At 53.9% G+C, this 25,455-nt stretch overlaps 1 protein-coding gene across 1 annotated transcript; it reads left to right on the top strand.

Annotated features, from left to right (window-relative positions):
- The first annotated feature begins 2,950 nt into the window (after positions 1 to 2,950).
- Positions 2,951 to 25,187, top strand: INAVA (innate immunity activator). Its single transcript, XM_003410207.4, has 10 exons — positions 2,951 to 3,516; positions 9,818 to 9,966; positions 10,933 to 11,057; positions 12,104 to 12,220; positions 12,952 to 13,174; positions 18,612 to 18,665; positions 19,480 to 19,690; positions 19,956 to 20,129; positions 21,348 to 22,020; positions 23,624 to 25,187. Exons 1-10 carry the CDS (start codon positions 3,314 to 3,316, stop codon positions 23,714 to 23,716), a joined length of 2,022 nt encoding a protein of 673 aa, XP_003410255.1. The 5' UTR covers positions 2,951 to 3,313; the 3' UTR covers positions 23,717 to 25,187.
- The last annotated feature ends 268 nt before the right edge of the window (positions 25,188 to 25,455 follow it).

Raw genomic sequence — 25,455 nt, 5'->3', positions numbered from 1 at the left:
GATGTGGAGCAAGACATAAACTGCAGCTGGAGGGATGTAGACACATGTTGTTTGACTCCTTTGAATTAAAAAAAAAAAATCAAATATACAACTCAGGTGATTTCCACATAAAAATTTGGATTTCCAGCTTTTGTTTTTAAAACAGAAACTTTTTCTTGTGACAGCATTTGTAGTGACTGACCCCCTTAAGACAGAGCCTGAGTTTTCTAATTTGCCTGAGGTCCCCATCCTGCCCCTTTGTGCTCACCCTCTGCCCTTGTCTGTATACACCAATGCCAAGTATGAGTTGAAATGTTGCAAACTAAATAGCACACTGCTGGAATACCAATTTACCTGACATACTTACTTCTTTACCTTACCTCTCTGGTCTTCTTAAATACTTGAAGTTTTTCACAGGCTGCAGAATCAGAAAGAATTGTCTTCAAATCCCAGATCAGTCACTTACTAGCTGTGTGGCTCTAAACTGGTTATTTAGCTTCTCTGTGTCTCAGTTTTCTCATCTGTAAATGAAGGTAACAGTATTGCTACAAATCTCAGCCCACAAAGTCAGATTTACAAGACATAGGAATCACTTTACGTCCTTTATATCAACTTGATTTTGTCATGGGTCCTCAGGCTGCTGGGCGGAGCCAGAAACTCTGTTTCCTCCTGCAGGATCCTGATGGCTTAGGGATAGCCCAGGAAGCAGGGTGTGTGTCAACAACCTCCTTGCCCAGGGACCTCTTATAGTCTGGGGCTCCTGCCTCCTGGACACATTTCAGATGCAGGAATCTGTCAAGGCTGGAAGCCTGGGGCCCAGGGACTCAACTCTCATCCCCACCTTGCCACCTTCCTGCTGTGGAGTGGTGCTTGGGGTCCCTCCTGCTCAGGGCACTGACCGTTGTCTTTCTCCTTCCCAGGTTAGCCCAGGTCATCTCCTCTCTGCCTCCTGGCCTTCATAGGCCACACCCGTGCCCTTGCCCAGCAGGATACGTGGCATCCTCTCGGTAGGCTCTGGACTGGCACCTTCAGGAAGCTTCTGCCGCCCACCCAGAGCGAGGGTATCCACGGGGGGGAGGGCTGGGAGGCATGGAGGAAGGGATGTTGTCGTTAGTTGCTGTTGAGTCGCTTCTGACTCATAGCAACCCCATGTGTGTAGAGTAGAACTGCTCCATAGATTTTCAAGGCTGTGACCTTTTAGAAGCAGATCACCAGGCCTGTCTTCTGAGGGGCCTCTGGGTAGGTTTGAACTGCCAACCTTTTGACTAGTAGTTGAGTACTTAATAATTTTTGCCACCCAGGGACTCCATGGGAGAAAAAATACAGATCAATATTTTAATCAATTACTCCATCACACGAGTCATAATAATGATACCTTTTAAGGCACTTTGTCTTCTGTTCCATCCCTTAAATGTCCCCAAAGTTCTCCTCTTGTTCCTTCTCCCATTTTACACATTCTTCCTGAGTGATCTCATCCAAGCCCAGGGCTGCAACTCTCTGATGACTCCCAAGCCCTTTCTCCAACCATCTAGGTGCGTTAAAGCCCCCACCAGACTGCTCGCTGGATATTCCCATTAATGCCCTAAAGTGAACACATCTTAAGCTGAACTCCCAAACCAGAAGCCTGGAAGTTGTCTGAAATCTCCCCTCTTCCTCATCACCCTTCTCTTAAGCAATCACTTACAGAGTCAGGCCAGGTCTACCTCCTGAACAGCGTTTGACTCATCTCCCCCCAAACCCCCACTACCCCACTGCCACAACATCAGTTCAGGCCCTGACACTCCTGACCTGGATTACTGCCAGCTCCCTGGTTTCCCTGTCTCCAAACCCTCCCCACCCAGTCACTCATACATACAACACCAGAGTGACCGTCTAAAGGTGAATCTGCCCAGGTTATCTCTCCGATCAGCATTCTTGAGTAGCTATGCTTCCATTGCAAAATAAAATCTTAAGCCCTTAGCTAGCCAACAAGGCTCAGGTAGCGCCTTAGCACCAATTAGAAAAAGGCACTCACTCTAGGTAGACAAAGGTCCCTGGGTGGCACAAATGGCTTGTGCTGTCTACTAACCTAAAGGCTGGTGGTTCAAACCCACCCAGGGGGCCCAGGAAGAAAGGCCTGGTGATCTGCTTGGGTGAACCAAGAAAGCCCTATGGAGCAGTTCTACTCTATAACACATGAGGTCGCCATGAGCTAGAATTCACTTGCTGGCAGCCGTTATTTTTTTGCCCCCTTGGTGGACACAGCTCAGGCCAAAGAACACAGCTTGGTGGGTGGAGCATGGGGGAGCTTTCGGTTCTGTCGCCCCTCTCCCTTGGTCTGATGCACAACCTGGACAACCACACAGAGCCTCCCTGCTTTCTGATGAGCCCCTGTCCGCCTGTTGAGCCTCATTTGTCTCAGCTCCTCCACCCGCTTCCCTCCTCATCCTCACCCTAAGTTCCCCACCGCTCCTAGAACCTGCCTGTTCTTTTGCCACCGTGTTGTTGTACATCGGTCACCGCGGCCTTAAGTTCCTTCTCATACCTCCCAGATAGCTCTGGCACTGCCTCCTCCTGGCCTTGGCAGTCCCTCAGCCTGGGTCAGCTTTGCCTCTTCCTGTTCTGGCTGCTAGCCTTCGTGTCACCGATACTGTTGCTACTTGATTACTTGCCTAGATTGGGGCATCCTCCAGGGACGGGGCTTGGCCCTAGTAAGTGCTCGGTGTTTATTGAACAAATGAAAATAGGGACGTGTGAGTGACTGAATGAATGACTGAATGAATGAATGGACGGACGGAGATACGCTGGCTCGCAGGAAGCAGTAGGAGGCGCTCACCAGGAGTGGGCTGTCTCTCCTTCCGACAGCCCGCCGGCCCCCAGGAAGAGGAACAGGCTGCGGCCAGACGAGGGGGCGGCGATCCCTGCGCCACCAGCCCGCCCGGCTCGGCAGCCCACTGCGGCGCACGGCCAGGGAAGGGTCGTGGAAGGGAGGGGCGCTGCGGGGGAGGGGCGCGGCGCCCTCAGGCCCGGCTCCTTTCGTTCTTTCACCCTGGGGGTCTCCCGGAATGAAAACTGCCCCCGGCCAGGCCGGAGCGCGCGGATGAAAGGGGCACTCGGACCGCGAGAGGAGCCTCCTCCCGCCCGGGCTGCGGAAACTGGCAGCGCAGGGGGTGTCTGGCCACCCCGGCGCTCGAAAGCGGGAGAAGGGGGACAACCGCTCCCTCAAGTGGGTCTCCCCACGGCGTACTCACCCTGCTAACACCTTACTAACTCAATATCCAGTCCCGTCGGGACTCTTGGGTCGGAATCTCGAATCCTTTCTTCTATCTTTCCCCTCTTTCCTCTGGTTCTTGGTATGCCCCAGGGGACAGATGTCTTGGGATCTTTAACATTTGGGATGCTGCAAATGCCGAAGTTAAATGAAATACCTCCGGGGAGGGAAGATCGGGGGGATACTCGGGGAGAGGGAAGATGGCCTGGACGAACAGGTCTTGAAGCTGCGAAGCAGGAGCGGGGGCCGCTGGGTCTCTTGGGCGGCGCCAGAGCTCCATGGGACAGGTAAGGGGAAAACTTAGGGGGACCCAGCGCCGGTGAACTAGGGTGATCAAGCCCCTGAACCCACGGTCTTCACCCGTAGTGGAGAGGACCCTACAGGAAATGGGGTGATCTTACCCAAGTGGTAGGAATTTTGAGTGCCTATGAAAAACGCAGACTTCCAACGCTTTACCCTTTCTCCTTCAACTTTTCCCATGCCTGTGGATCCCCTGGCCAGGTTCCGGGAAGCCAGAGCGCAGCCAAACAAAAGGAGCAAAGTCTCAGGCCGGCCTGGACGTGGAGGGCGCGTGGGGGAGGGGAGCAGGGTGGACAGGACAAAGGGGCTTTTTAAAGAAAGCCTGGTGGTCTGATTTCAGGGCGCATTCCAGGCTAGCGTGGAGTTTTTCTGACCCAGCCAACTCCACCATCGCTTGGAGGCAAACACCTTTCCCTGTGGCCAGGGAGGAGAGCCCAGAAAGAGAACAGTTAGAAACTGACCTACCACCTCCCGGACCACCTTCACCACCCGCGCCTGGAGGGTCCCCGGACATTTCCCATAACGCCCTCCCTCCCTCCCTCTCTCCCCCCGCCCGCTGTTGGGTCCAGCAGTGTGACCCCCCCCCCGCCCCCCGCCGTCGGGTCCAGCAGTGTGACCGTTGATTCGCTAATCCATTGAGTAAAATGTTGGCAGTGCCAGAGACAGTTCTTTGCTGGATGCTATTGGGATGTCGCTGTGAGTCGGAATGGACTCAAAGGCAAAGGGTTTGCATTTTTTGTTTGTTTGTTTTTTATTGGGGATATGGCACATTGGTTAAGAGTTCATCTGCTGACCCAAAATCCGGCAGTTCAAATCCACCAGCCGCTCCTTGAAAAACCATATGGAGCTATTCTACTCAGTCCTATAGGGTCGCTGAATTGGAATCAACTGGACGGCAACGGGTTTGGATTTTTGGTATTCCAGTCTAGTGTGTCAGAAGACTTAAAGAAAGAACTTGAAAAAAAAAAAATTAGACTACAGAACTGTGGAAGAGTTTCCTTATCCAGGACTTTTCCTAGAAAATGAAAACCCTAAAGAGATGCAGCTTTTCCTCTTCCTGGGGGAGGCTCTGGATCAGATTCCAAATACTGTAAGGTTTGCAAGGAAACACCACTTCTTCACCAACTGGTGGTCTTGGTGATGATGCTGTGATGTTTGGGGCTGGGGCATTAGTCCCCTGATCCTTAGACCGGCTGGGGGTATGGCTTTGAGCCCCAAGTCCCCAGATGAGCTTTGGAGTGCCCACCTCCCTGGTACTGTGAGTTGGATGACTTGGCCAGATCCAATGGAGCCTCTCTGGGGTCCTTGGTGGGAGGTTTGGTTTGCCAGTCCCGTTCCAAATCTCAGATTCAGATTCTGCTGTGTTGAGAGATGCTGGGTGTGAATTTGGAGGGGCAAAGGGTCGTTGAGAATCCCAGAGGATCAATGCAAACAGTAAGGTTGACCATCTGTAGTTCTCTCCTCTGCACGGAGCCAGGGATTACCTGTGGGCAGGGGTTCTTAACTCAGCCCACGGGCACCAAGGCACCTGTGGATAGAAATCAGAGAGTTTGCAAATACATATGGAAAAAACTACATCTTTGTTTTTCTTTTTAACAGAAATTTAGCGTTGCACAACGAACCACAGAAGCACTGGCAGTATGTGACTTTACCACTAATAGAATTCACAGATATTTTCATATCACATTGCAGTCTTTGCAGATACTCCAAATTTCGTTTGAACTTATTGCTTCTATAACATTACAGTTGTTAGTAGACCCACTGTTAGATCCTGTTTAATGTCAATAAAGAGACATACATCACTCTTTTCTATTTTTAGAACTGTATTTCAACATAATTGCCTCTTTCAGTGGTTCCCTGAATTTTATTTTATATATTTAAAAATAGGTTATGCACTAATTCCAGAAACTTCCACGCACCTCCCCCTCCTCCCCCCAGGAGCTGGGGAGTGGACAAGGTGGAGGAAGGGCCATTTATGCCCAGAAAGACCCCCCCACCCCGCGTGACACTGAAAGAATGTGCCGCACCTCTGGGGGGTGGGGAGGGACTGTCGTGTTGTGGAGGGCTGGGGGAAGGGAAGGGCTGCTGGCTGAGACCCTGAGCACTGCTCTCTGCCACAGGAGGGGCCCTAACAGTGGCCAGCCTGGAGAACTCCAGCTAGCATTGTTTGGAAAGAGGGTGTGTGCAGGAATGCGAAGGTGTGCTGTGGGAAGGGGGAGCTGCCAAAGGGAAGGGGACAGACTGGGGCTCTTCCATGATGCTTGAAGGGGGCAGACTTCATTATCTTTGCACTGGGGGGGTGTGGGGACGGAAATATGCCAGAGCTATGTTGAGATTCCGGCATCCCAGGGAGGCTCAGCCTCTTAGGTTGAGACCTTGGCAGGTGGGGTTCATGGTGGGGAGAATCAGGAGGTGGCAGGAACAGAGGTTGTGGGATGAAACCTTGAGGGACAGGGTGCCTCCAATTCCAGCCTGCTGGATTTGGGCAGTCTCAGACTTGCTTTCCCCACTGTGAAGTAGGCTGGATTCCAGTTTTCAGTTTGTTTAAGAGTCAAAGGGGTGGGAGACCTGAGGGCTTTTTTTTTTCTGGAGAAACATGTTCCATTTTGGGCTGTGGTCCCACATGTTTGGGGACTTAGAACCTGGGGTCACAGTGGCCCTCCTGTGGAGAAGGGGACAGGCCTGGGCTTATGGTTAGTGCCCCACAGACCTTGTCAACAATAAAATGGGGAAGCGATGGTTTTGATGTTCCTGGGAGAAAATGTCTGGGATAAAAAGAGAAAAGAACAGCCTGGCCCTCTGGTCCTCAGGGCCTCCCCATGTAGAGTCCCATGGTTGCTGCCTTGCCTGAGGTTTTCTAATCCTGATTTGGGAGCTGCAAACTCAGCTCTCAGTTTCCATTTCAGTGTATGGGGGAGAGCAATGACCCATTCCTGCCAGTTTATCAGTTCCCTGGTGGTATTCCCCATAGGCGATAAACCTTTTGCCCTGCTTTGGGGGAGGACTGGCATACCTCAATTTCTGGAAAGGGAAGCTGAGGTACAAGGAGGGCAGTGACTGAAGCAGAGCAAAGGGCCCTTGGGCACCTCACAGATAAGCACATTGCAACTGTGGGGGCACGACCCCTGCTGCCTTCTGGGGTTCCTCCATGGGAATCCCTCTTCTCCCTTCTCTGCCCCCGGAAGTACGGAGGCCCTGAGCCGCCTGCCACAGCCACTGAGGGATTAGTTCAAGGAAGGAGTTGCTCACCTGCTCCTCCCCTCTGACTCAAGTTATAACAAGTAACCTGGTTCCCCTGGCCCGGCAGCCTGGGAGGGGCGGGTGGGCGGCGCAGGGACGAGAGGAACAGCCATCGGGCGGGCTTGTGGAGAGCACCAGAGAGCACAAGGTGGCCAGCGTGTGGCCTGGGAGACCCTGAGGCGACATGCGAGCCCCTTTGGGCCCCTGACTCGAGAGCAGGGGTGTTTCCAGACTCCTGAACAAAAGCCCAGAAGCAGGTGAGGGCGGGGCAGAGTAGAGCCGTCTTTGGGGCTGAGGGGTGGGCTGGCCTGGGAGTGGGGGGAGCCTGTTCATGTCCCGGGCACAGGGGTGATGGGGGTTGGCTGGTGGCCCAGACTGCGGGCCCTGTCCCTGTGGTCCCTCAGGAGACGGGGCAAGCAGGGATGAGTTAGAACAGAGGGTCCAGAACCTGGCTTTGGGGGCACATCTTTGATAGGGGAGGATCTCCTGAGAGAAGGTATCCTGGTTTATCCCTTCCTTCCTCTATGCCCTTTTCTGAGGGGCACTGTTCATGCAGGTGGGCTGCTTCATAGGGCCCAGTTCTGGGGCCATGAACAGGAGCTCTGGGGACGCCCGAGGGCAGGGAGACCCAGCAGGGATTCCTGTGCTGAGGAGGTGGTGGGGTGTTACTGAACTGCCTTTATCTAAAGGCAATGCCTTAAACACTTGAGACTCTGGGGACTCACCCCCTCATGGTTCTGGCCCTCGGACTCTGAGGCAGGTCTCCAATAACTCTGGAGGGCAACTTTGGCAGAGGCAAATGAGTGGCCCTTTGAGTTTCTTGCCCAGCCTGACATTGTCTAAGAGGTTGAGATTCAGGCCGGGGACTGGAAAGGGCCTCAGTGTTCATATGAGGAAAGGAGGCCCAGAGAAGCAAGGTGACTTCCTCAAGGTAGCATAGGTAGGAGCAGAACTCAAGTCTCAGTTTCCAGATTTTGGGGCCTGTGCTCTTTCCCCTGCTTGGAGCAGCATGGATCCAGCATCACACTGGGACCACTGCAAATGCTGGTGCCTCCCCCTCAATCCTGGAATTTGAGGGCCTGGCCCACCAGGGGAGGGGGGCGGTGGAGGAGGAAAGAAGAGGGGGCTAAAGGGGCTATTTGCTCAGCCCCACCCCCTCTATCCCTATAAGGTCCCACTGTTCTCTCTAACAGTCAAGGAGCCCCTGAGAAGCAGGGCTTAAATTGTCACAACTTCCCAAGCCACCCTTTGGAGGTTAATAATTAATTAGTGAGCATGACTAATTAATGGTCGTCCTCTTCCTCATCAACTCCACCCCTTGCCCATCTTGCTAGCTGAGACTGCCTTGCTTCCTAGCCCCAGCTGCTTGGCCCTGGCTTCTAGGGAGGATCAGAAGATGTCCACTCTTTAGACTGGGGCTCAGCAGGTGGGAGGAGGGTGAGCTGGCTTCCCCTCTGTCAGGTTCTTATCTGGGGGGCGGAGCGGGGGAGATGAGGGCTTGGGAGGGGTGACTGGTGCAGAGGTAACTCTCGCCCCAGGTACTTTGGGTTTCCCAGAGCATATGGCCAATCTCTCTCTTTGGTGTGTTTGCAAAGACTCCACATAAACCTTTTTTTTTTTTTTTTTTTAAATCCTACCATTCATTCTCTAGACCTCCTTGCAGACCTGAATCCCCAAAGTGCAAGGTACATATTGCTTTCTGGGTTATGTTTGAAATGTTGTTGCCCATGGTACTTTGATAGGCTGTGCAATTTACATAGGTCCTCGATTGTTCCTGCCCTTTCCATCTCCACAGACAGGTACTACTGGGGACTTGGCTGACTGCAGCCCCTCTCCCTGTTTGCCTTGCTTTGGGATCAGCTTTTCTAAGGTCTACTTTTCTTCCCTGTTGGCTGAAGGCGGGGTGGGGGGGGAAGCCCCTTCCCCTCCCCCCCACTTCGGCCTGTGCCCTGAGGAAGCAGGATAAGCTCCAGACAGAAACTCGGAAGGACTTTTGGACTCTTGCTCAATGGGGCTGACTCAGTGAGGAGGTGGCTGGGCTCTCCTTCCAGGCTGCCTGCCTGGGCTCCGCCTACCCCTCCCATCCCTGCTGTAGCCAGCAGCTGCCAGGCCCTGGCCAACTGGGACCCTGACCAGGGTTGTAGGTTCGGTGAGGAGAGAGGGGACAGGTAGCAGGCATTGTTTTGGTGTCTGGTCAGGTCGACACACAACTAGGATTGTTGCACCCACACCACACAAGTGCTTTTGAGCCCCATCCTTGGCTGCTTCTGTTCTGGTGATACCCTGCCTCCACTCCCGACAGCACTGACAGACACACCCCCAGGTTCCACCTGGCCGTGTGGTGTAGGGGATTCAGGCCGACTCGCCCTAGAGTGGTCTGTTAGATGTAGCTGGTGGGACGGGAGCTGTGTCAGGGCCTTCAGGACAGCTCTCTGGGATTGCACGGACAGTATCTGGCTTTGAGTGAATCACCTGGTCCAGAGAGCAAGGCATTCAGGCTGTGGGGGCCCCAGACCAGGGCCTTGGCTGACTTCCCCACACCCAGCCACTTCTTGAAGGGCCCTCACTTACGGGGACACAGGATGTGCCTCATGCTGGGGTGGGGGGGGCTCTTCGGCTGGGGACACTCAGTCCCACTTGCCCTGCCTCATGCAGGTACCTTCCTCCTCCTTTCCTGTCCTCCTTGCTTCATCCTCCCATCCATTTTTCCAGCCCTCTTCCTTCCCATCCTCTCGCTTTGCTCTTCCTTGGTCTTCTCATCAGACTTGGGGCTCTTGTGGCTACCTCTGTCAACCCTTTGGGCGTCAGAGCCTCTCTCCTGGAAGCAGGGCCAGTGGGGAACTGGGGTAGGCTGGGCCCCACCAAGAGCAAGGTTTGGTGGTGAGGAGCCCTCTCCTGTCAGCTGCCTGCAGTGCCGATAACCCACACCCTAGATATTCCCAGAAGTGCCGCCGCTCCCCCTGCCCTCAAGCATCTAACTTCTAATCTCTGTTTGGAATCAGAGGGTTAATGCAGAGCTTTTTTTTTGTTTTTATTGTTCTCTAAAAGCTGGGGAAACTCCAGACTGCCTACAAGACCTGGTCCCAGCTGGGAGCGGCATCACCCTTCCCCACTCTGTACCTCCTCCTCCCAGAAGCCCACCATGGAGAGTAAGGATGAGGTCAGCGACACCGACAGCGGCATCATCCTGCAGTCTGGTGAGTGGCTGGGGAATCCCGCCGGCCGCCCCCGCCCTGGCGCCGTGAGTCCCAGGCTGGCCGGGCTGAGACTCACTAGGATGGGGTGAGGAGGGGCGTGTGGCAGGGGGAGGGAAGCTTTTGCTGGGGTAGGGGGCAGGGGAGGCTGGGAGGGCCAGAACCTACAGGAAGTGTGGAGTTTTCTTGTCTGAGGGCTCTGGCCTGGAGCTGGTATCTGGAACACGAATCTGCAGTGTTCTACCTAAGGCCAGATGATTAGCAAACCTGTCGCCTTCCAGTGGAATCTGGCTCACAGCACTGAAAAATCTTATCTGGCCAGTGTAAAGGTCCTGTCTCTCTGGTTGGCCTAAGCTAGTGGTCCTGTTCTGACCTACTATTGACTGGACAAGAGAGAAGAGGAGTGTGTGTGTGTGTGTGTGTGTGTGTTGAGAGAGAAAATGAGAGAGATGGAGACAGACAGAGAATGAAAAAGACACAGAAAGAAAGAGAGAGAGAGCGAGTGACAGAGAGAATGAGAGACAGAATAAGAGAGAGAATGACAGAGAGACAGAGAGAGTATGAGTGACAGAGAGAGAGCGAGAGACAGAGAGAGAATGAGAGACAGAATGAGATAGACACAGAGAGAATGAGAGAGAGAGAGAGAGAAGCAGGTGGAGTTGGTAGCAGTGGATGAGAGCTAGAGGTAGAAGGGCAGAGAGGAGCCCTGACCATGCACCCTCTCCCCCGACTGCAGGTTGCCTGGTAGGGCAGCCCATCCTCTGAATTGTAACGTCGCCACCTTTGGGCAGCCAGGAGACTTGGTGTTTTATGGTTATGACACAGGCCATGGCTACTAACCCCTTACCTGTGGGTAGACATGAGGGTGGGTGTGTGTGTGCTCCTCTAGGGGGTGATCAAGATGTACCTCAGAGAGGATTCCCTGCCTCAGCTCTCCTGAGGGTATGGTGCCCGCTGTGCTCTTCCCAGGCCCCGACAGCCCAGTCTCCCCAATGAAGGAGCTGACCCAGGCAGTGCGCAAGCAGCAGCGGGCCCTGGAGGAGCGGCTGGAGGCCTGCCTGGAGGAGCTGAGGAGACTCTGCCTGAGGGAGGCGGTGAGAACCTCGGCTGCCCCCATCCGGCACACACAAAGTTGGGGCCACTCCTTGGTGTTAATCTGGAGCCACGTTTTGGGATGTTAGGACTGAGGCCTTCCTTGTTCCCGAGGGAATTCTGGAAATGAGACTGGGGTAGGGTGCACAGAGGCCCTCTGCTTGCAGCACCTTGACCTGGGCCCTGGACAGGATTCAGGAGAGGAAAAGAGTTAGCCCGGTCGGAGGCCTGGGCACAGGGAGGGAAGGACAGAGGGGCCACAGATTGTAATCAGGGCCAGTATAGCTCTCTGTTGAAGGAGCCCTGGTGGTGCAATGTCAGCCGCTAACTGAAAAGTTCTCATTTTGAGCCCACCCAGTGGCTTTGCGGGAGAAAGATTGGCAATCTGCTCCCGTAAAGATTATAGCCAATTAGACAGGCCCATAAAGCAAACAATAATACACATAGCTCAACCATGTATATGAGACTAAATGGGCACACCAGCTCAGGGGCAAGGACAAGAAGGCAAGAGGGGACAGGAAAGCTGGACGAATGGAAACGGGGAACCCAAGGTCGAGAAGGGGAGAGTGTTGACATGTCATGGGGTTGGCAACCAATGTCACAAAACAATATATATATTAACTGTTGAATGAGAAACTAATTTGCTATGTAAACCTTCATCTAAAGCACACACACAAAAAAAATTATAACTAGTGAAAAAAAAAAAGATTACAACCAAGAAAACCCTATGGGGCAGTTCTGTTCTGTCACGTGGGGTTGGCATGAGTCGGAATTGACCTGCCGCCACCCGACAACAATAGCTCACTTCCGGAGGTGAATGGGAAGAGCCCTGAAGGGAAGGGGAGGCCCTGAGAACGAGAGTGAGGCAGCCATGAGTGATGGAAGCAGGGCGGGGGTGGGCAGGGGTGCAAGTGGCTCGGTTGTATACCAGGGGCTCTCGGAAGACAAGGCTCTTTATAATGCTGGGGTCAGTGAGCCAGGCTACTCTTGGTTGGCTGAGGGCAGGGCCAGTGGAGAGGGGCCTGGCTTGACCTTGCTTTCACCCCAGGAGTTGACGGGCACATTACCAACAGAGTATCCGCTCAAACCAGGGGAAAAGGCCCCCAAGGTCCGCCGCAGGATTGGAGCCGCTTACAAACTGGACGAACGGGCCTTGCACAGGGAGGTGAGAACTTCCAGAAGCCGTTGATGTTCCTCGCTTCCCAAAGGTTTATCATTGGGCCAGTGGCTCCCGGTTTGTGCCTTAAGGCACAGTACCTTAGCCCAGAACCCTGGCAGTCGCCACCCTGCCCCGTCACACCTAATAGGGGTGCTTGGCCCATGTCCCATGAAGAGGGACAGGCACGGGGCACCCACTAATGGCCATGAGGAAGGTGGGCCACTCCAGGAATGGAGAGAGTTGGACTCTGGAGGGAGGACACTGGGTTTGGTCCCCAGTAGGCAGGAGATCAGTTAAGATCTCCAGTCACCAGCCCTGAAAGGCCTTTAGCCTGTTCTGACAGGTTACTCAGGCCCCTAAGGCTGTCCTCTCCTCTTTCTCAGCATAGAAGCAAGGCAGTAGGGGTGGCTCAGGCCGTGTGAACGGTGCAGTTTCCCATGGGCTGCCACTTGGCTCACCTGGCCAGCCCTATGGGATCAGGAGGGAAAGTGGCACACTTTGGTTCCTGCCCTGCCTGGCTCCTGGGGCAGGCTGGTGCGTGGTCCCCGGGCCAGCTTTTCACAAGTTTGCCCTGGAGCACTTCCTACCACTCTACCCTTTGCCTTTTGTCCGTAGACACTGCTGTGTCCTTCCCCTCTGTCCTTGAGCAATGGGTCAGGGCTGTTCTCCGTGTCCCCTGGTTCCCCTCTCCCTGAGCTCCCTGCCTCTCCCAGGCCTCACTCCTGCCCCTCCCTCAGGACCCCCTGAGCAGCCTGGAGCGGGAGCTGGCCTTGCAGCTGCAGATCGCGGAGGCGGCCCGGCGGCTGTGCCAGGAGGAGAACATCAGCAGGCAGGCCCGGCGGCAGAGGAAGCACGCCATGCTGCAGGAGGAGAGGAAGCTTAGGGAGCTGGAGCGCTGCGTTGGGGAGCAGCGGCGAAACAGCGGGCCCCCTCCCCCCGCTGTCCTCCCCCTGGGCCGAGGTGAGCCAGCCTCCTTCCAGATTCTCCATCCTGGGCCATGCCAGCCTTATGTGAGCTTCTATGGGGTGGTGGACAGTTGCTTAGTACTGCTTGCCATGCCCAACACTGTGTTAATATTCTCAATCGACTCCAGCTGGGTTAACCTGCTTCCTGGGCCTACCTCTAACCACCTGCCGTTGAGTTGACCCTGACTCCTGGTGACCCTATGTGGGTCAGAGTAGAAGCGTGCTCCGTAGGGTTTTCAATGGCCAATTTTTCAAAAGCAGATCACCAGGCCTTTCTTCCGAGGTGCCTCTTGGTTGACTTGAACCTTCAACCTTTTGGTTAGCAGCTAAGTGCTTAACGGTTTACACCACCCAGGGATTCCTGGGTCTACCTGTATCCCATCCTTATCCTCCGCAACCCCAACGAGCCTTAGCATAGGCTGCCTCCATCCTGGGAGACCCTCTCCCCCAAATCCTTAGAAAAGATCTTCCTTCCACATCCTCCTCAAATACACTGCCTTCAAGAGGACTCGTAGGCAAAAGCCACTCCCCAGCTTGCCCTGAGCTTAACCCACAGAGTTCATTCCCTTGCCCTGCAGGCCCACAGGGAGGTAGATGGTGTGTCTGGGCCTGGGAAGTGTGAGGTCTATGTGAGTCTGGGGCTCTGAGTTGATGGACTTTCCCCGTCTGAGAGAGGCAGCACAGGGGCTGACCACTGCTCTACACAATTACGCTGCATTGTTTCAGGGGGGCCACAGCCATTCATTGGGGTGTTCAGCTTGAAATCCAGCACCACCAGTACCACACCCCACAATCCCTAAATACCTAGCACCATCCTGGTCATGAGTGGGATCCTTCATTCTGTTCTCTCTGCCCTCGTTGTGCCTGTAGTCTGGTCCCTAAGCCTGTTGGTCTGGAGACCGATGGCTGTGGGGGACCCAGTGAGCTGTCAGTTCCCAGGGCCAGCTGGGTTGTATCAGTGCATCCAGCCCAGATTACCTCCCAACAGGTAGTTCTTGCCCTTAGGTTTGACTGTTTTCCTTTCTATAGACCTAAACACAGCTTGCGTGCTCAGGATTGGCAGCCCCACTGCATCACGCCCATGGCTCAGCCCCTCCCCCAGGCTCTCACACTGGGTCCCAGGCCTCCCCAGCTGGATCTGCTGGCCTGGGATGCCGGCTGGACCTGCTGGCCTTGGATGCCGTTACAGATAAGGGAACTGGAGTTGAGAACAGGCCAGTGAGCCTGGGGCAGCACTGTGTTCAGAAGCCTGGCCCTCGGCTTGGAGAACTGTCCTGTTTCTCCCACACTCTCACGCTCCCATCCCTGCATGTCTGGCTGGCTTTTTGCCAGGGCTGCTGTCCTCTCTGGTTGAGAACTTAGTGTAGGATGCCTGAAGGCCCTTTCTGGTTGTCCTGCCCCACGGCCTACTCTCGGGCAGGTGGCTGTCTCAGTACAGGTCTCCTACTCCCACCCATCACCTCTAATTTAGGGTAAGGAGGGTGTGGTAGACACTTCGCAGGTCACCTTCAGCAGCCAGGAGTAGAGGACGAGGGCAGAAGGGCTGGGAGGAGGTACCTCCATGTGACAGCTCACTCCCTGAACATAGAACATAGTGGAGCTGACTCCGGCTCAGGTGGCCAGCCTTCTTCCTGGTTCCAAAGGCTCTAGCCTGGACTGGCTGCAGGACCACACTCCCTGGATTCCCCATCATTACTGCACCCCAGCAGGGCCCCTGGGACTTGACCTTCCCTTGCAAAGCAGCTGTTGTCTTGGGCATGGCAGTCCCTAAGAGCTAACTTGCTCTGTGCTTCAGGGAGCAGTCAGGGTAGTGACTGTCACCAGATATGCCCCTGTCCCAGTTGTCTCGGCCCCTTCTATTGTCCCCTCTAGCCTCATACTGTCCAGTAACCTTCTCTGCCCATGGGTGCCGGTAGTTCCTGGGAGCATCTGCCCATGACTGGGGGGAGCAGAGGTGGGGGGGTCACTCTGTTGCCGCCACTGCAACTGATGACGCCTCTTGATGAGAATGGGGAGCAGGCCGGGACACGCCTGGGGCTGAGATGTGCTTGGCTTTGGCTTTGGCTTAACCCTGTGTGGCAGGCTGGAGGCTGAGGTTTGGAAACCTGTCCTGGGGGAACTCAGCCCAGGTGAGGGTGGGGTGTGGAGAAAGCCCTGGCGTAGCTGGCTGACTTTTGCCTTCCAGATCAGGAGTGAAGACCCTGCCCTCTCTAAGTTCAAGCCCTGTTCTTGGCATGGGCCTGAAGTGCTGGGTTCTAGCTTCCTGCTGTGGGAGCTCAGGAGGAGGCTGTTCAGGGCAAGTAATTCCTGTTGGGTGGCTCCTCTGCCCAGCTGTGCTCTCCAGAAAGGATGAAGTGAGGTAAAAAGTGATGAAGTGAGGAGAAGTAATAATTAGTTAGTAGCCAAAAGGTATTTTGAATTCAAAAGAAACACACACACACACACACTCTCTCTCTGTCTCTCTCTCTCTCTGTCTGTCTCTCTCTGTCTCTGTCTCTGTCTCTCTCTCTGTCTCTCTCTCTCTGTCTCTCTGTCTGTCTCTGTCTCTCTCTCTGTCTCTGTCTCTGTCTCTCTCTCTGTCTCTCTGTCTGTCTCTGTCTCTCTGTCTCTGTCTCTCTCTCTCTCTCTGTCTGTCTCTCTCTCTGTCTGTCTCTCTCTCTGTCTGTCTCTCTCTGTCTCTGTCTCTCTCTGTCTCTCTGTCTCTGTCTCTGTCTGTCTGTCTCTGTCTCTCTCTCTGTCTGTCTGTCTCTCTCTGTCTCTCTGTCTCTGTCTGTCTCTCTCTCTCTCTCTCTCTGTCTCTCTCTCTCTCTCTGTCTCTCTCTCTCTCTCTGTCTCTCTCTCTGTCTCTCTGTCTCTCTGTCTCTCTCAATTTGGGAACGTAATTGCGGCAGTTAAGAGTAATTAGCCCGTCTGCAGGAACAGAGCACACACAGCGCACACAGGTGCTGTGCTGCTTTTCATTCACTGCCGTAAGGCTGATGAGCGAGCCCCCAGCACACCCTCTGGCATGTAATAGGTGCTCAGTAAGCATCTGTTGATTGACAGGGCCAGCCTTTAGCGATGCTAATAGAATTTCTGTGACGATCACAGTGTTCTGTATCCATGCTGTCCAATATGGCAGCCACTAGCCCCATGTGGCTATTGAGCACTTGAAATGTGCCTCGTGTAACTGACAGACTGAATTTAAAATTTTTAATTAACCACATGCAGCTAGTGGCTCTTAAGCTGGATAGCACAGCTTAGAGAATGATGTCTGTAGTTACCCCTCAGCCTCAGGCGCCCTGGTACTGCTGTGTGGGAGAGCCGTCTGGGCCAAAGGCCATAGGAGGTTGAGCTAGTGCTGGGTGTGGCCTTGTGACCAGCTCCTGAGTCCTCTTGGCCACCCCTGGAAGACAGACAGCAAGCAGCCCTCAGGAACCACTTGTGTTTGGCTGGCTGACAGGCGTGCCCCACCCACCCCCAACCTCTGCAAAGGAGGGTTTCTCCAGACTCCTTTCTTTGCATTATTCCCTTTTTGGCCTATAAAACTCTAATCTGTTTGTTTTTAGAAAGATTAGAGATGATGGCAATGATGCCTTCCTTCCCAGATAATATATTCAACACACATGCTCTAAGTCTGGTCCTATCACTGGGCCATGATAGGAATAGTTGCACAATTTCTACAGCTTGACATCCAAAAAGAATAAAAATCTCTGTTCTCTGGGTTTTATAAGAGAAAAGAAGCAGGGAACCAGGATCCAATAAGATGGTGTCTCCTCAAATGAACTCCAAAGTAAAGGGTAGTTGTGACCCAAGCAAGCAAAGCATGGGCTGGCTGGTCCCTTGGAGTCAGGCCCAGCTCCATGCACAGTGAGTATGTCTCAGAAGCTTGAGAACAGCTCCGGGTAAAATCTTTATTTCATTTAAGCTGTGGAGCAGAGGTTGGCAAACTTTTCTGTAAAGGGGCAGATAGTAAATAATTTAGGCTTCTTGTTGCAATTACTCAGCTCTGTCATCATAGTGTGAAAGCAGCTAGACATTATGTAAACAAATACGCACAGCTGCGTTCCAACAAAACTTTATTTATTAAAAACAGCTGGTAAACTGAATTGGGCCCATAGGCTATCGTTTGCCAACCCCTGTGGTAGAGGATTCCGAGATAGCTGGAATTGCTTACTTTCAGAATTTCCTGGGTAATGACCTATGCATTAATTAGATGCCAGCCAACAAGTGAACCTGTGAAAGGTAGTGATCAAGAGTACAGGCTCTGTAGTCACACTGTCTGGACGTGAATTCTGACTCAACCACTTTTTGACTGATTGGCCCAGGCCAAGTTACTCAACTCCTCTGAGCCTCGATTTCCTGAACTGTTACATGGAGATGATAATACCAAACAAAACCAAAGCACTTCCGTCCATTTGATTCCGACTCATGGCGACCCCATCTGTGTCAGAATAGAACTGTGCTCTACGGGTTTTCAATGGTTGTGATTGTTCAGAAGCAGATGGCCAGGACTTTCTTCCGAGTTGCCTCTGGGTGGATTTGAACAGCCAAAGTTTCAGTTATTAGCTGCGTGTTTAACCATTTACACCACCCGGGGGCCTCCAATCTGTATGAAGTACTTACAAAAGTAACCGACGCACTAGACATAAAAAAACATAGGAGATATTAATTTCCCTCATCTTTGTTCTCAAACACAGTTGAAAATGCTTTGCGAATTCTATCAGATCACCTCAGGCTCATTCTCAAAACCTGAAAGCCATGGCAAAAATACGTTCCCTCTGATTTCCTGGGTAATAGCTGCTGCTGTTGTGCCACGCAGAAAGGCCACTCGGTTTCCTTCAAGTGATTTGCAGTACCAGTTGAAAAGCTCCCTTAGGATCGGCCCTCCAGATCCTAACTTAAATCATCCCAAAAACCTCAAAAACTGGACTTTTGCCTTTCCCTTCCACTGCCAGGAAGCCCTGCCAGAGGAAGCCCTGGCTTCTTTTGACAAATGGGGAAACTGAGGCCCAGGGCAGAGAAATGGCTTTTTCAAGGTTGTATAACTAGGGTTGTAGCCAGAATTAAAATCCAGGTTTCTTATCTCCTAGCCCCCGATTTTTAATTTTTTTTCTACTTCCAACTAATATATTCATACGCAATATAGTATTATTTAGCACACAGTGGGCATTTCCTCTGAGCCCTGGTGGTGCAGTTAAGAACTTGGCTGCTAACCAAAAGGTCGGCAGTTAGAATCCACCAGCTGTTCCTTGGAAACCATACGGGGCAGGTCTCCTCTATCCTATAGGGTCGCTATGAGTCGGAATTGACTTGATGGCAACTGGGGCACTTCCTTATTAGGGGATGCTGTCCTGGGGGAGGAGAGATCAGGCCAGGGGTACTGCTGGTTACCCAAGTCTATGCGGTGGGTTTCCTCACCTACTTCTCTTCTCTCCCCTTTGGCTTCCCAGAGTTCAGTGCCTCCGATGACAGTTCCCTGTCAGATGGGCTGCTACTGGAGGAGGGTGAGTGGAGCTGTTTGGGGATGATGGTCATGGCTGGGCACCTCCTGCAAGGTCTTGAGAATTCACATGGGGAGTGAAGGTTTAGCAGAGAGCTGGAGAAGGCGGTTTGGGTCAGGGTTGGTGTCTCAGCTTGGACCTGATTTCTGTGTGCACATTCTCAGTTGGGAGTGGGGATATGCTGACCCCTTTCCCATTCTAGAGGCTAAATAATTTTGATGGCAGGGAAAGGTGGACTCTGGCAGCGCCTATTGGCCCCACGCGTCCTGCCTGCCCCCTGGAGCCTCCTCTCTGGGGCTTTATTCCACTATGTACCTGTGATCTGGCCACACTGACTGCCCTCCAGAGTCTGGCTTTTTGAAGAGAGGGTAGCACTGGGGAGGAAACCCAAGTCCAGAGATTAAGAACAGGTTTGCAAACCCTGAAATGGACCAAGAGGGTGGCAGAGTTTGCCTGTGGGAGTGCCCAGGCCAATAAGGAAATAGGACAGATGGGCACGGCAAGAACAAGAAAAATGCATAAGCAGAAGGCTAGCTGCAGACATGGGCACCAGGGGCAGAGGTTAGGGTGGAGTCAGGCAGGCCAAGAAGCGTCAGTCACGGAAGGCTTCTTGAAGGAGGCAGGTGTAAATAGCACCATGAGGGAGGAAGCCCTTTTGAAGGAGATAACATTTTTGAGCATCAGGGGCCTGAAGCCCTGGCCTGTAGCAGTGGGATAAGTCAGCCAGGGGAGAGAGGGCAAGGCCCGAGCTGCAGAGGTTCTTGCTGGCCCGGTTCCCTCAGCTGCTGTCCTCACCAGGTTTCTCTTACCTCTGCAGAGGAAGCCCAAGTGCCAAAACCTCCCACAGAGTCTCCAGCCCCGCCTTCCCGGCCTCTCCCACCCCACAGCCTCGAGGGGCTGCAGCTGGCAGGACCTGAGATGGGGGGCCTGGAGCGAGCCCCCATCCAGAACAGCCCCTGGAAGGAAACCAGCCTGGACCACCCGTATGAGAAGCCCAGGAAGTCTTCTGAGCCCAGTAGCGAGTCTAGGTCAGGGCAGGGAAGAAGGGAGGGCTGGGAGCAGGTGGGAGCTGTGCTGGGGTGGCCTCGGGCTGAGCAGATGGAAGAGGGGAAGGCGTGGGAGACCACCCCTCTCCTTTGCTGTATGATGGTGGGTGTGTGAAGTTAGCAGCTCCCAAAAGTGCTGACAATTTGCACCACTAACTTTGGGACCCCCTTTCACCGTGTCCCAGTTCCTCCCAATACCCTGAAGGGAGGCATTCCTGCCACTGACCCAGCCCCAATCTCTCTGCAGCAGCCCGGCCACCACCCCGCAGGATGGGCCCAGCATGTCCAGCCTGTGGCTGCCGGAGCCGGCCTCCTTCTGTGTGGTTCCCATCCGCAGTGTTCCCGGCCAGAGGCAGGGCCGCACAAGTGCCCCAGCCACCCCCGAGATGCAGGGGAGGAGGGGCCAATCGCAGTCTCTAAGGTAAGAGACAGCCCCCTCCCAGAGATGTGGAGGCAGGGGGAGGACCCACTATCCAGAGCTTACAGTGGAGGTTGGTGGCTTCTAGGAGTAGGAAGGACTCCCCATGGGTGACACGTGGCTACTGCCCTGGTTTTCCCTTAGAGCCTCTTCTTGGAGCACCTCTCCATAGGTGTAAGGCCAAAGGCAAGTTATTTGTGGAGCAAGTCATTTTCTTCCAAAGACTCCAGTTTGGGGTTTGGGGTTTTGTTTTGCATAACTTGATTCAAGTTTTCCACCCTTGCACGCTCTCTTGTGGTGGCAGACATTTTTGTGATTGTTTTATTGGTCACGGAGAATGGCTGATTCACTTTTTCAACTGATGTATTGATTTAAGTACCATGTCACCTTCAACTTGGTAATAATTGACTGAGTCATGCTGGGCAGTGTTAACTGCACCACACAGAGGCCCTGGGCACTAGTGAGGCATTGCCAGGGTCTTCTGTCGGCTTAAATTCACTTGTCAGGCAGCACTGGACTGAGCAAGGGCTTTTCTATCTTACATACTAGGCCCACCTTGATAGCACAAACAGTGCCTTTGTGCAGATTAGAAAAGGGCGCCCCCTTTGGGCAAACACAACCCGTGGCAGGAGAATTAGCAGAGTGAGGCTAGATTTCAGCCCTTGTGGATGGTCAATCTGCATGCAGCTGCCCTGGGTACCACATACAGCTTTTATGCACTCAAGTTAAATACCTGATCATATCTACCTGAACAGTATGCCTCAAATGGCTAGAAAGGCAGGACGTGTATTTAGCCTACTTTATACAGACAACAGTTGTGTGGTGAAACAGTGATACCATTTTCACGCCGTGATACCAGTACCAGTTGAGCTGACCCTGACTCATAGCAACGCCATGCGTGTCAAAGGAGAACTGTGCTCCCTAGAGTTTCCAATGGCTGATTTTTTGGAAGTAGATCACCAGGCCTTTCTTCCAAGGTGCCTCAGGGTAAACTTGAACCTCCGATCTTTCAGTTAGCACCACCCAGAGGCTCCATGCTGTGCTGGAACGTGCTGAAGCCTCACATTAGACCAAAAAAATGTTTGCTTTGGGGAGGTTTGCCTGAAGGCCCTCGCATGTGTGAGATACCCTGGTCTCCTCTTGCCTCACCTGTTTAACGCCATTCCTTCCAAGCGTTGAGCGTTGGCTCCCAGACTCAGTGTGTCTCCCTTTCTCCCTCAGGGTGGACTCCTTCCGGCTGGGGCTTGAGGGCCGAGGCCGCAGCGCCTTTCCCCGCCGCCGCCCCACTCACTACACAGTGACCGTGCCAGATTCCTGCTTCCCCTCCAGCAAGCCCCCGCTGCCACCCCCTGCCTACCACTCCTGCTCAGAAGACAGCGGCTCCGACGTCTCCAGCATCTCCCACCCCACCTCGCCGGGCAGCAGCAGCCCCGACATTTCCTTTCTGCGGCCCCTCTCCCCACCCGAGCCCCATTGCCACCGTGGGGCTTGGGGCCCGGCTGGTGGGAGAGAGCTGGCCACTCACTACCCCCAGCTGTTGTTGCCCCCGGGGTACTTCCCGGCGGGGCGGTATGTGATGGTGGCCGAGAGCCACCAGCCACCGGGCAAGTGGGAGCTGTGCCCCGTGGGCTATGAGGCGGAGGGGGCGCCCCTGCGCTATCACCGGCTGCTGGCTGCCCACAGCCGCCTCGTGCGCACGCCCTCCCTGAAGGACAGCCCCGCGGGCCGGGGCCTCAGCAAGATGGCCGTCTCCGAGGAGCTCAGGTGCTGGCACGAGCGCGCACGCCTGCGGAGCGCTCGCCCCCACTCGCTGGACAGGCAAGGGGCGTTCCGCGTCAGGAGCCTGCCCCCAGGGAGAGAGGGCTTCCCTCGGGCCCCGGGACCGCGGCCCCAGGTACCGCTGCCCCGGGGGGATGCCTGGGTCGGGGAGGACTCCCTCTCCGGGCCAGCTGGGGAGGGCTGTGACTCTAGCAGGCCCAGGAGTGGAGAGGCATTCATGCCTGCAGCCTGGTAGCCGGGTAATCCCTAGCTAGGAAGCGCAGGTGAAAAATCATTTCCTCTTGCCTTTGGAAGGCTCCCTTGACTCCCCGGGGCGCCCCCTAATTTTGCCTGCCGCCCTAGCCTGGAGCACGTCCTAGTGTACACTGGTGAGGATGATCCTTGCAGATAGCTGAGATTTTTTTTTCCCCCTAATGGTTCCACAGGTAATCTACAAAGCTGAAAAGCCTCTGTTCATAATCGAAAACCCAGTCCAAATTTGGTGTCTGAAATTACCCCCAGGTTTCCTGATTTTGGAGGGCTCAGGGTAAATAAAGGAAGAGTGTGGAAAGGAGTTCGCAGAAGACAGAAGCTGGGAATGCCTGGTGGCCAGTTTCCTCCATGATTCTCCACCCCCGCCCTGAGAAGCAGGGTGACATAATGGTTGAGAGCACAGACCCTCAAACCCCGGTTCTAATGCGTACATACTACATGACTGGTCAAGTTACTTAACCCCTCTGAGCCTGTTTACCCTTCTGTAAAATGGGCTTAGTGAAATAGCTACCTCATAGGGCTGTGGAGAGTTTTCAGTGAGTAAACATATGTAAAGTGCTTAGAGCAGTACCAGTACTACTAACCTAACCCAACCCGTTGCCATGGAGTCAGTTCCGACTCATAGCAACCCTATAGGACAGAGTAGAACTGCCCCATAGGGTTTCCAAGGAGCACCTGGTAGATTCAAATTGCTGACCTTTTGGTTAGCAGGTGAACTCTTAACCAGTATGCCACCAGGGTTTCCATAGTAGGTACTAGATAAGTGATATCCTCATCATCCAGGGCCCCAGAAACCAGGCGCCAGGCTGGTGGGTTGGAGACAGGATAGAGCACCCTGACATGAAGCAGGGTAACCACACTGGTTTCTATGTGCCCATTTCTTCATTCAGGAAGTGGGGTTAACACACATGAATCCTTTCTTTATTCTTTCTCCCTGGTACGGAGGGCTCTGCAGGGGACATGCTCCAGAAGTTACCAACAGCCTGCTTCTCTGAGACCCAATATTCCCAGCAGGCCTAGCCAGCTGCACGTCCCTCCCCCACCCACCGGGTCCTGGAGCTGCAGCTGGCATCCTGGGCCTGGCAGCAGCCCTGGCCCCAGTCCCAGGCCACACCCTCCAGCTGACATGCTTTTCCTTCATTCGAGCTTGGACTTGCCCTTGCCCTTGGCCCAGGCCCAGCCCTTACCAACCTGCCAGACAGGGAGGGTGACGAGGTGAGCCCAGAAAAGCGGGAGAAGGAGGTCAGGGTGCCTATCACCCCAAAGGAACCTAGAGTGAAAAATGGATAAAGGGTGATCCACAGGGGACAGTGAACCTTGGGGTTGGGGGGTTTGGTCTGAGCACCAGAACTGGTGCCAGTACTGATCAGCATCCTGAAGGGACAGGATCCTGTAGTTGCGCTTGTTGTCTGGACCTCTCTACCTGACTCGTTCACCCACCTCTCCCCTCTTCCTGGCCCTGGCAGGTGCCCACAGTGTGTGTGCTGCGGAGGTCGCCCGAGGGAGCCCCTGTGCAAGTCTTTGTACCTGAAAATGGAGAGATCATCAGCCAGGTGTGACAAGGCCACGTGTCACCCAGTGCTCTGAGTGCCTGGACCCCACTGCTGGAAAACACCGTTTGAGAGCAGGGTTGTGCTGAGACCCACTCTATGCTGGAGCTTCTCCCTTGAGCTCCCCACCCCCATCGCAGGCCGATGACCAGGAGCTGAAGCTTTTTTTTTTTCAAAAACAGTTTTGGTTCAAAACCCTGGCCTGAGGATTTATATGTGTTTTGTCCTAAGATCACTGTAAAATGATTGTGCTTTATCTTCCCAGAGACTGGTAGGCCTGCTAGACTTGAGGCCTTGCCTGTCTGACTAGCGGCATTTGTCTCCTTATGCAAGACAAGCGGCAGGGGTTGCGTGAAGTGCCCAGGACCACATCAGAGTCCCTCAAACCCTCTATGCAATGGTTCGAAGATCTTCCTTGGAGAACAGCCCCTGGCCCTCCTGTCCCACCGTGGCTGGAGGCTGGATGTGGCACACACTCATGCACAGGACTGCGCATTCCTAGGGCCTGGGTACCATAGCCTTTTACGGTACCTCCCCCTTTATGACGTGCTCTGTGATGCACACACCAGGTGGTAGGTTATAAAGGTCAGTACATCCTGGTGGAACATTGTCTTCCTGGACTCTGATATTTTCTCGACCCCACAAACCTTCTTTAGGGGCCTCAATCACTGTGGCCTCTCTCTGCCCTGTTAGCTCCCAGCATCTACGCAGACCCTGAGTCCTGAGTTTGAGGCTTCACCGGATTGTAGCACCCAACGGCTGGCCTGGGGACTGGCCTGTGGTGTAAGTTGGTGGAGAGCAACCCCCACTCTGACCACTGTCTCAGGGCATCACGTGGACTTGCAATCTCACTACACCCCAGCATCTTTTCATCATAGTCCTAGAAACTGACAAACCAAAAACCTCACCAATACTTTGAAAAGACATCACTTGTGGCACTGTCTCCGAGGGAGGGGCCGGTTTTCTACTCCCCACCCAGTTATGATTCTGCTCTGAGTTTGTGGATTTCTCCTGAAAGAGGGAATAGCCTTACTTATGCAAACAGAAATACTCCTGATAAGGAGCCCTGGTGGTGCAGTGGTTAAAGTGCTTGACTGCTAATGGAAAGATCCATGATTTGAAACCAGCAGCGGCTCAGCGGGAGAGAGATGTGGTAGCCCATAGAGATTTACAGCCATGGAAACCCTATGAGTCGGAATCAACTCCATGGCACTGGGTCGGGTATTTTTTGTTTAGGAGTGCTGGTGAGACTCTGGTTTTTCTTAGAGAGCATTAATTAATTGTCCCAGCTGTCCAGGGGCAAGCCTGGAAACTGCCTGTGCTGAGACCATCCGATTAAAAAAAAAAAAACCAAACCCGTTGCCATGGAGTCGATTCTGATTCATAGAGTCCCTGGGTTCTCTTGAACTAGGTCCTTCTTTGCTGCCAGGTCAGATTCCCAAGTAGGGACCCTGCTTCAATAAGAAAGCAACTGCTCTGAGGCTAGGAGAGGGTAGGGATTGCTGAGTGCTGACTACCTGTGCAGAACCCTCCCCTGGGCTTCCTGGGCAGAGACCATGACTTAAGGCATTAAGGAGTTTGATGCCTGACTCAAACAAGGCATAGTTCTCCCAACCGGAGGGAAGGTGGGATTGCCCAAGGGCGCAGAGGGTGGCTGGGCAGAAGAAGGGAGAGAGGAGTCCCAGGGGAACAGCACCTGGCATTTCTCACCATGTCCCTACCACATCCCGCACCTCCTCCATCCTTTT

The sequence above is a fragment of the Loxodonta africana genome, chromosome 20, assembly GCF_030014295.1.
Source record: "Loxodonta africana isolate mLoxAfr1 chromosome 20, mLoxAfr1.hap2, whole genome shotgun sequence".
Taxonomy (NCBI): Eukaryota; Metazoa; Chordata; class Mammalia; order Proboscidea; family Elephantidae; genus Loxodonta; species Loxodonta africana.
This window is presented reverse-complemented; position numbering and strand designations above follow the sequence as displayed.

Excerpts from the sequence above, each read along its gene's own strand:
- INAVA (XM_003410207.4), top strand. The coding sequence starts at position 3,314 with ATGCCCCAGGGGACAGATGTCTTGGGATCTTTAACATTTGGGATGCTG. Across the intron at positions 13,175-18,611 it reads TGTCCTCCCCCTGGGCCGAG|AGTTCAGTGCCTCCGATGAC; the intron begins GTGAGCCAGCCT and ends TTGGCTTCCCAG. Across the intron at positions 22,021-23,623 it reads CCCCGGGACCGCGGCCCCAG|GTGCCCACAGTGTGTGTGCT; the intron begins GTACCGCTGCCC and ends TGGCCCTGGCAG.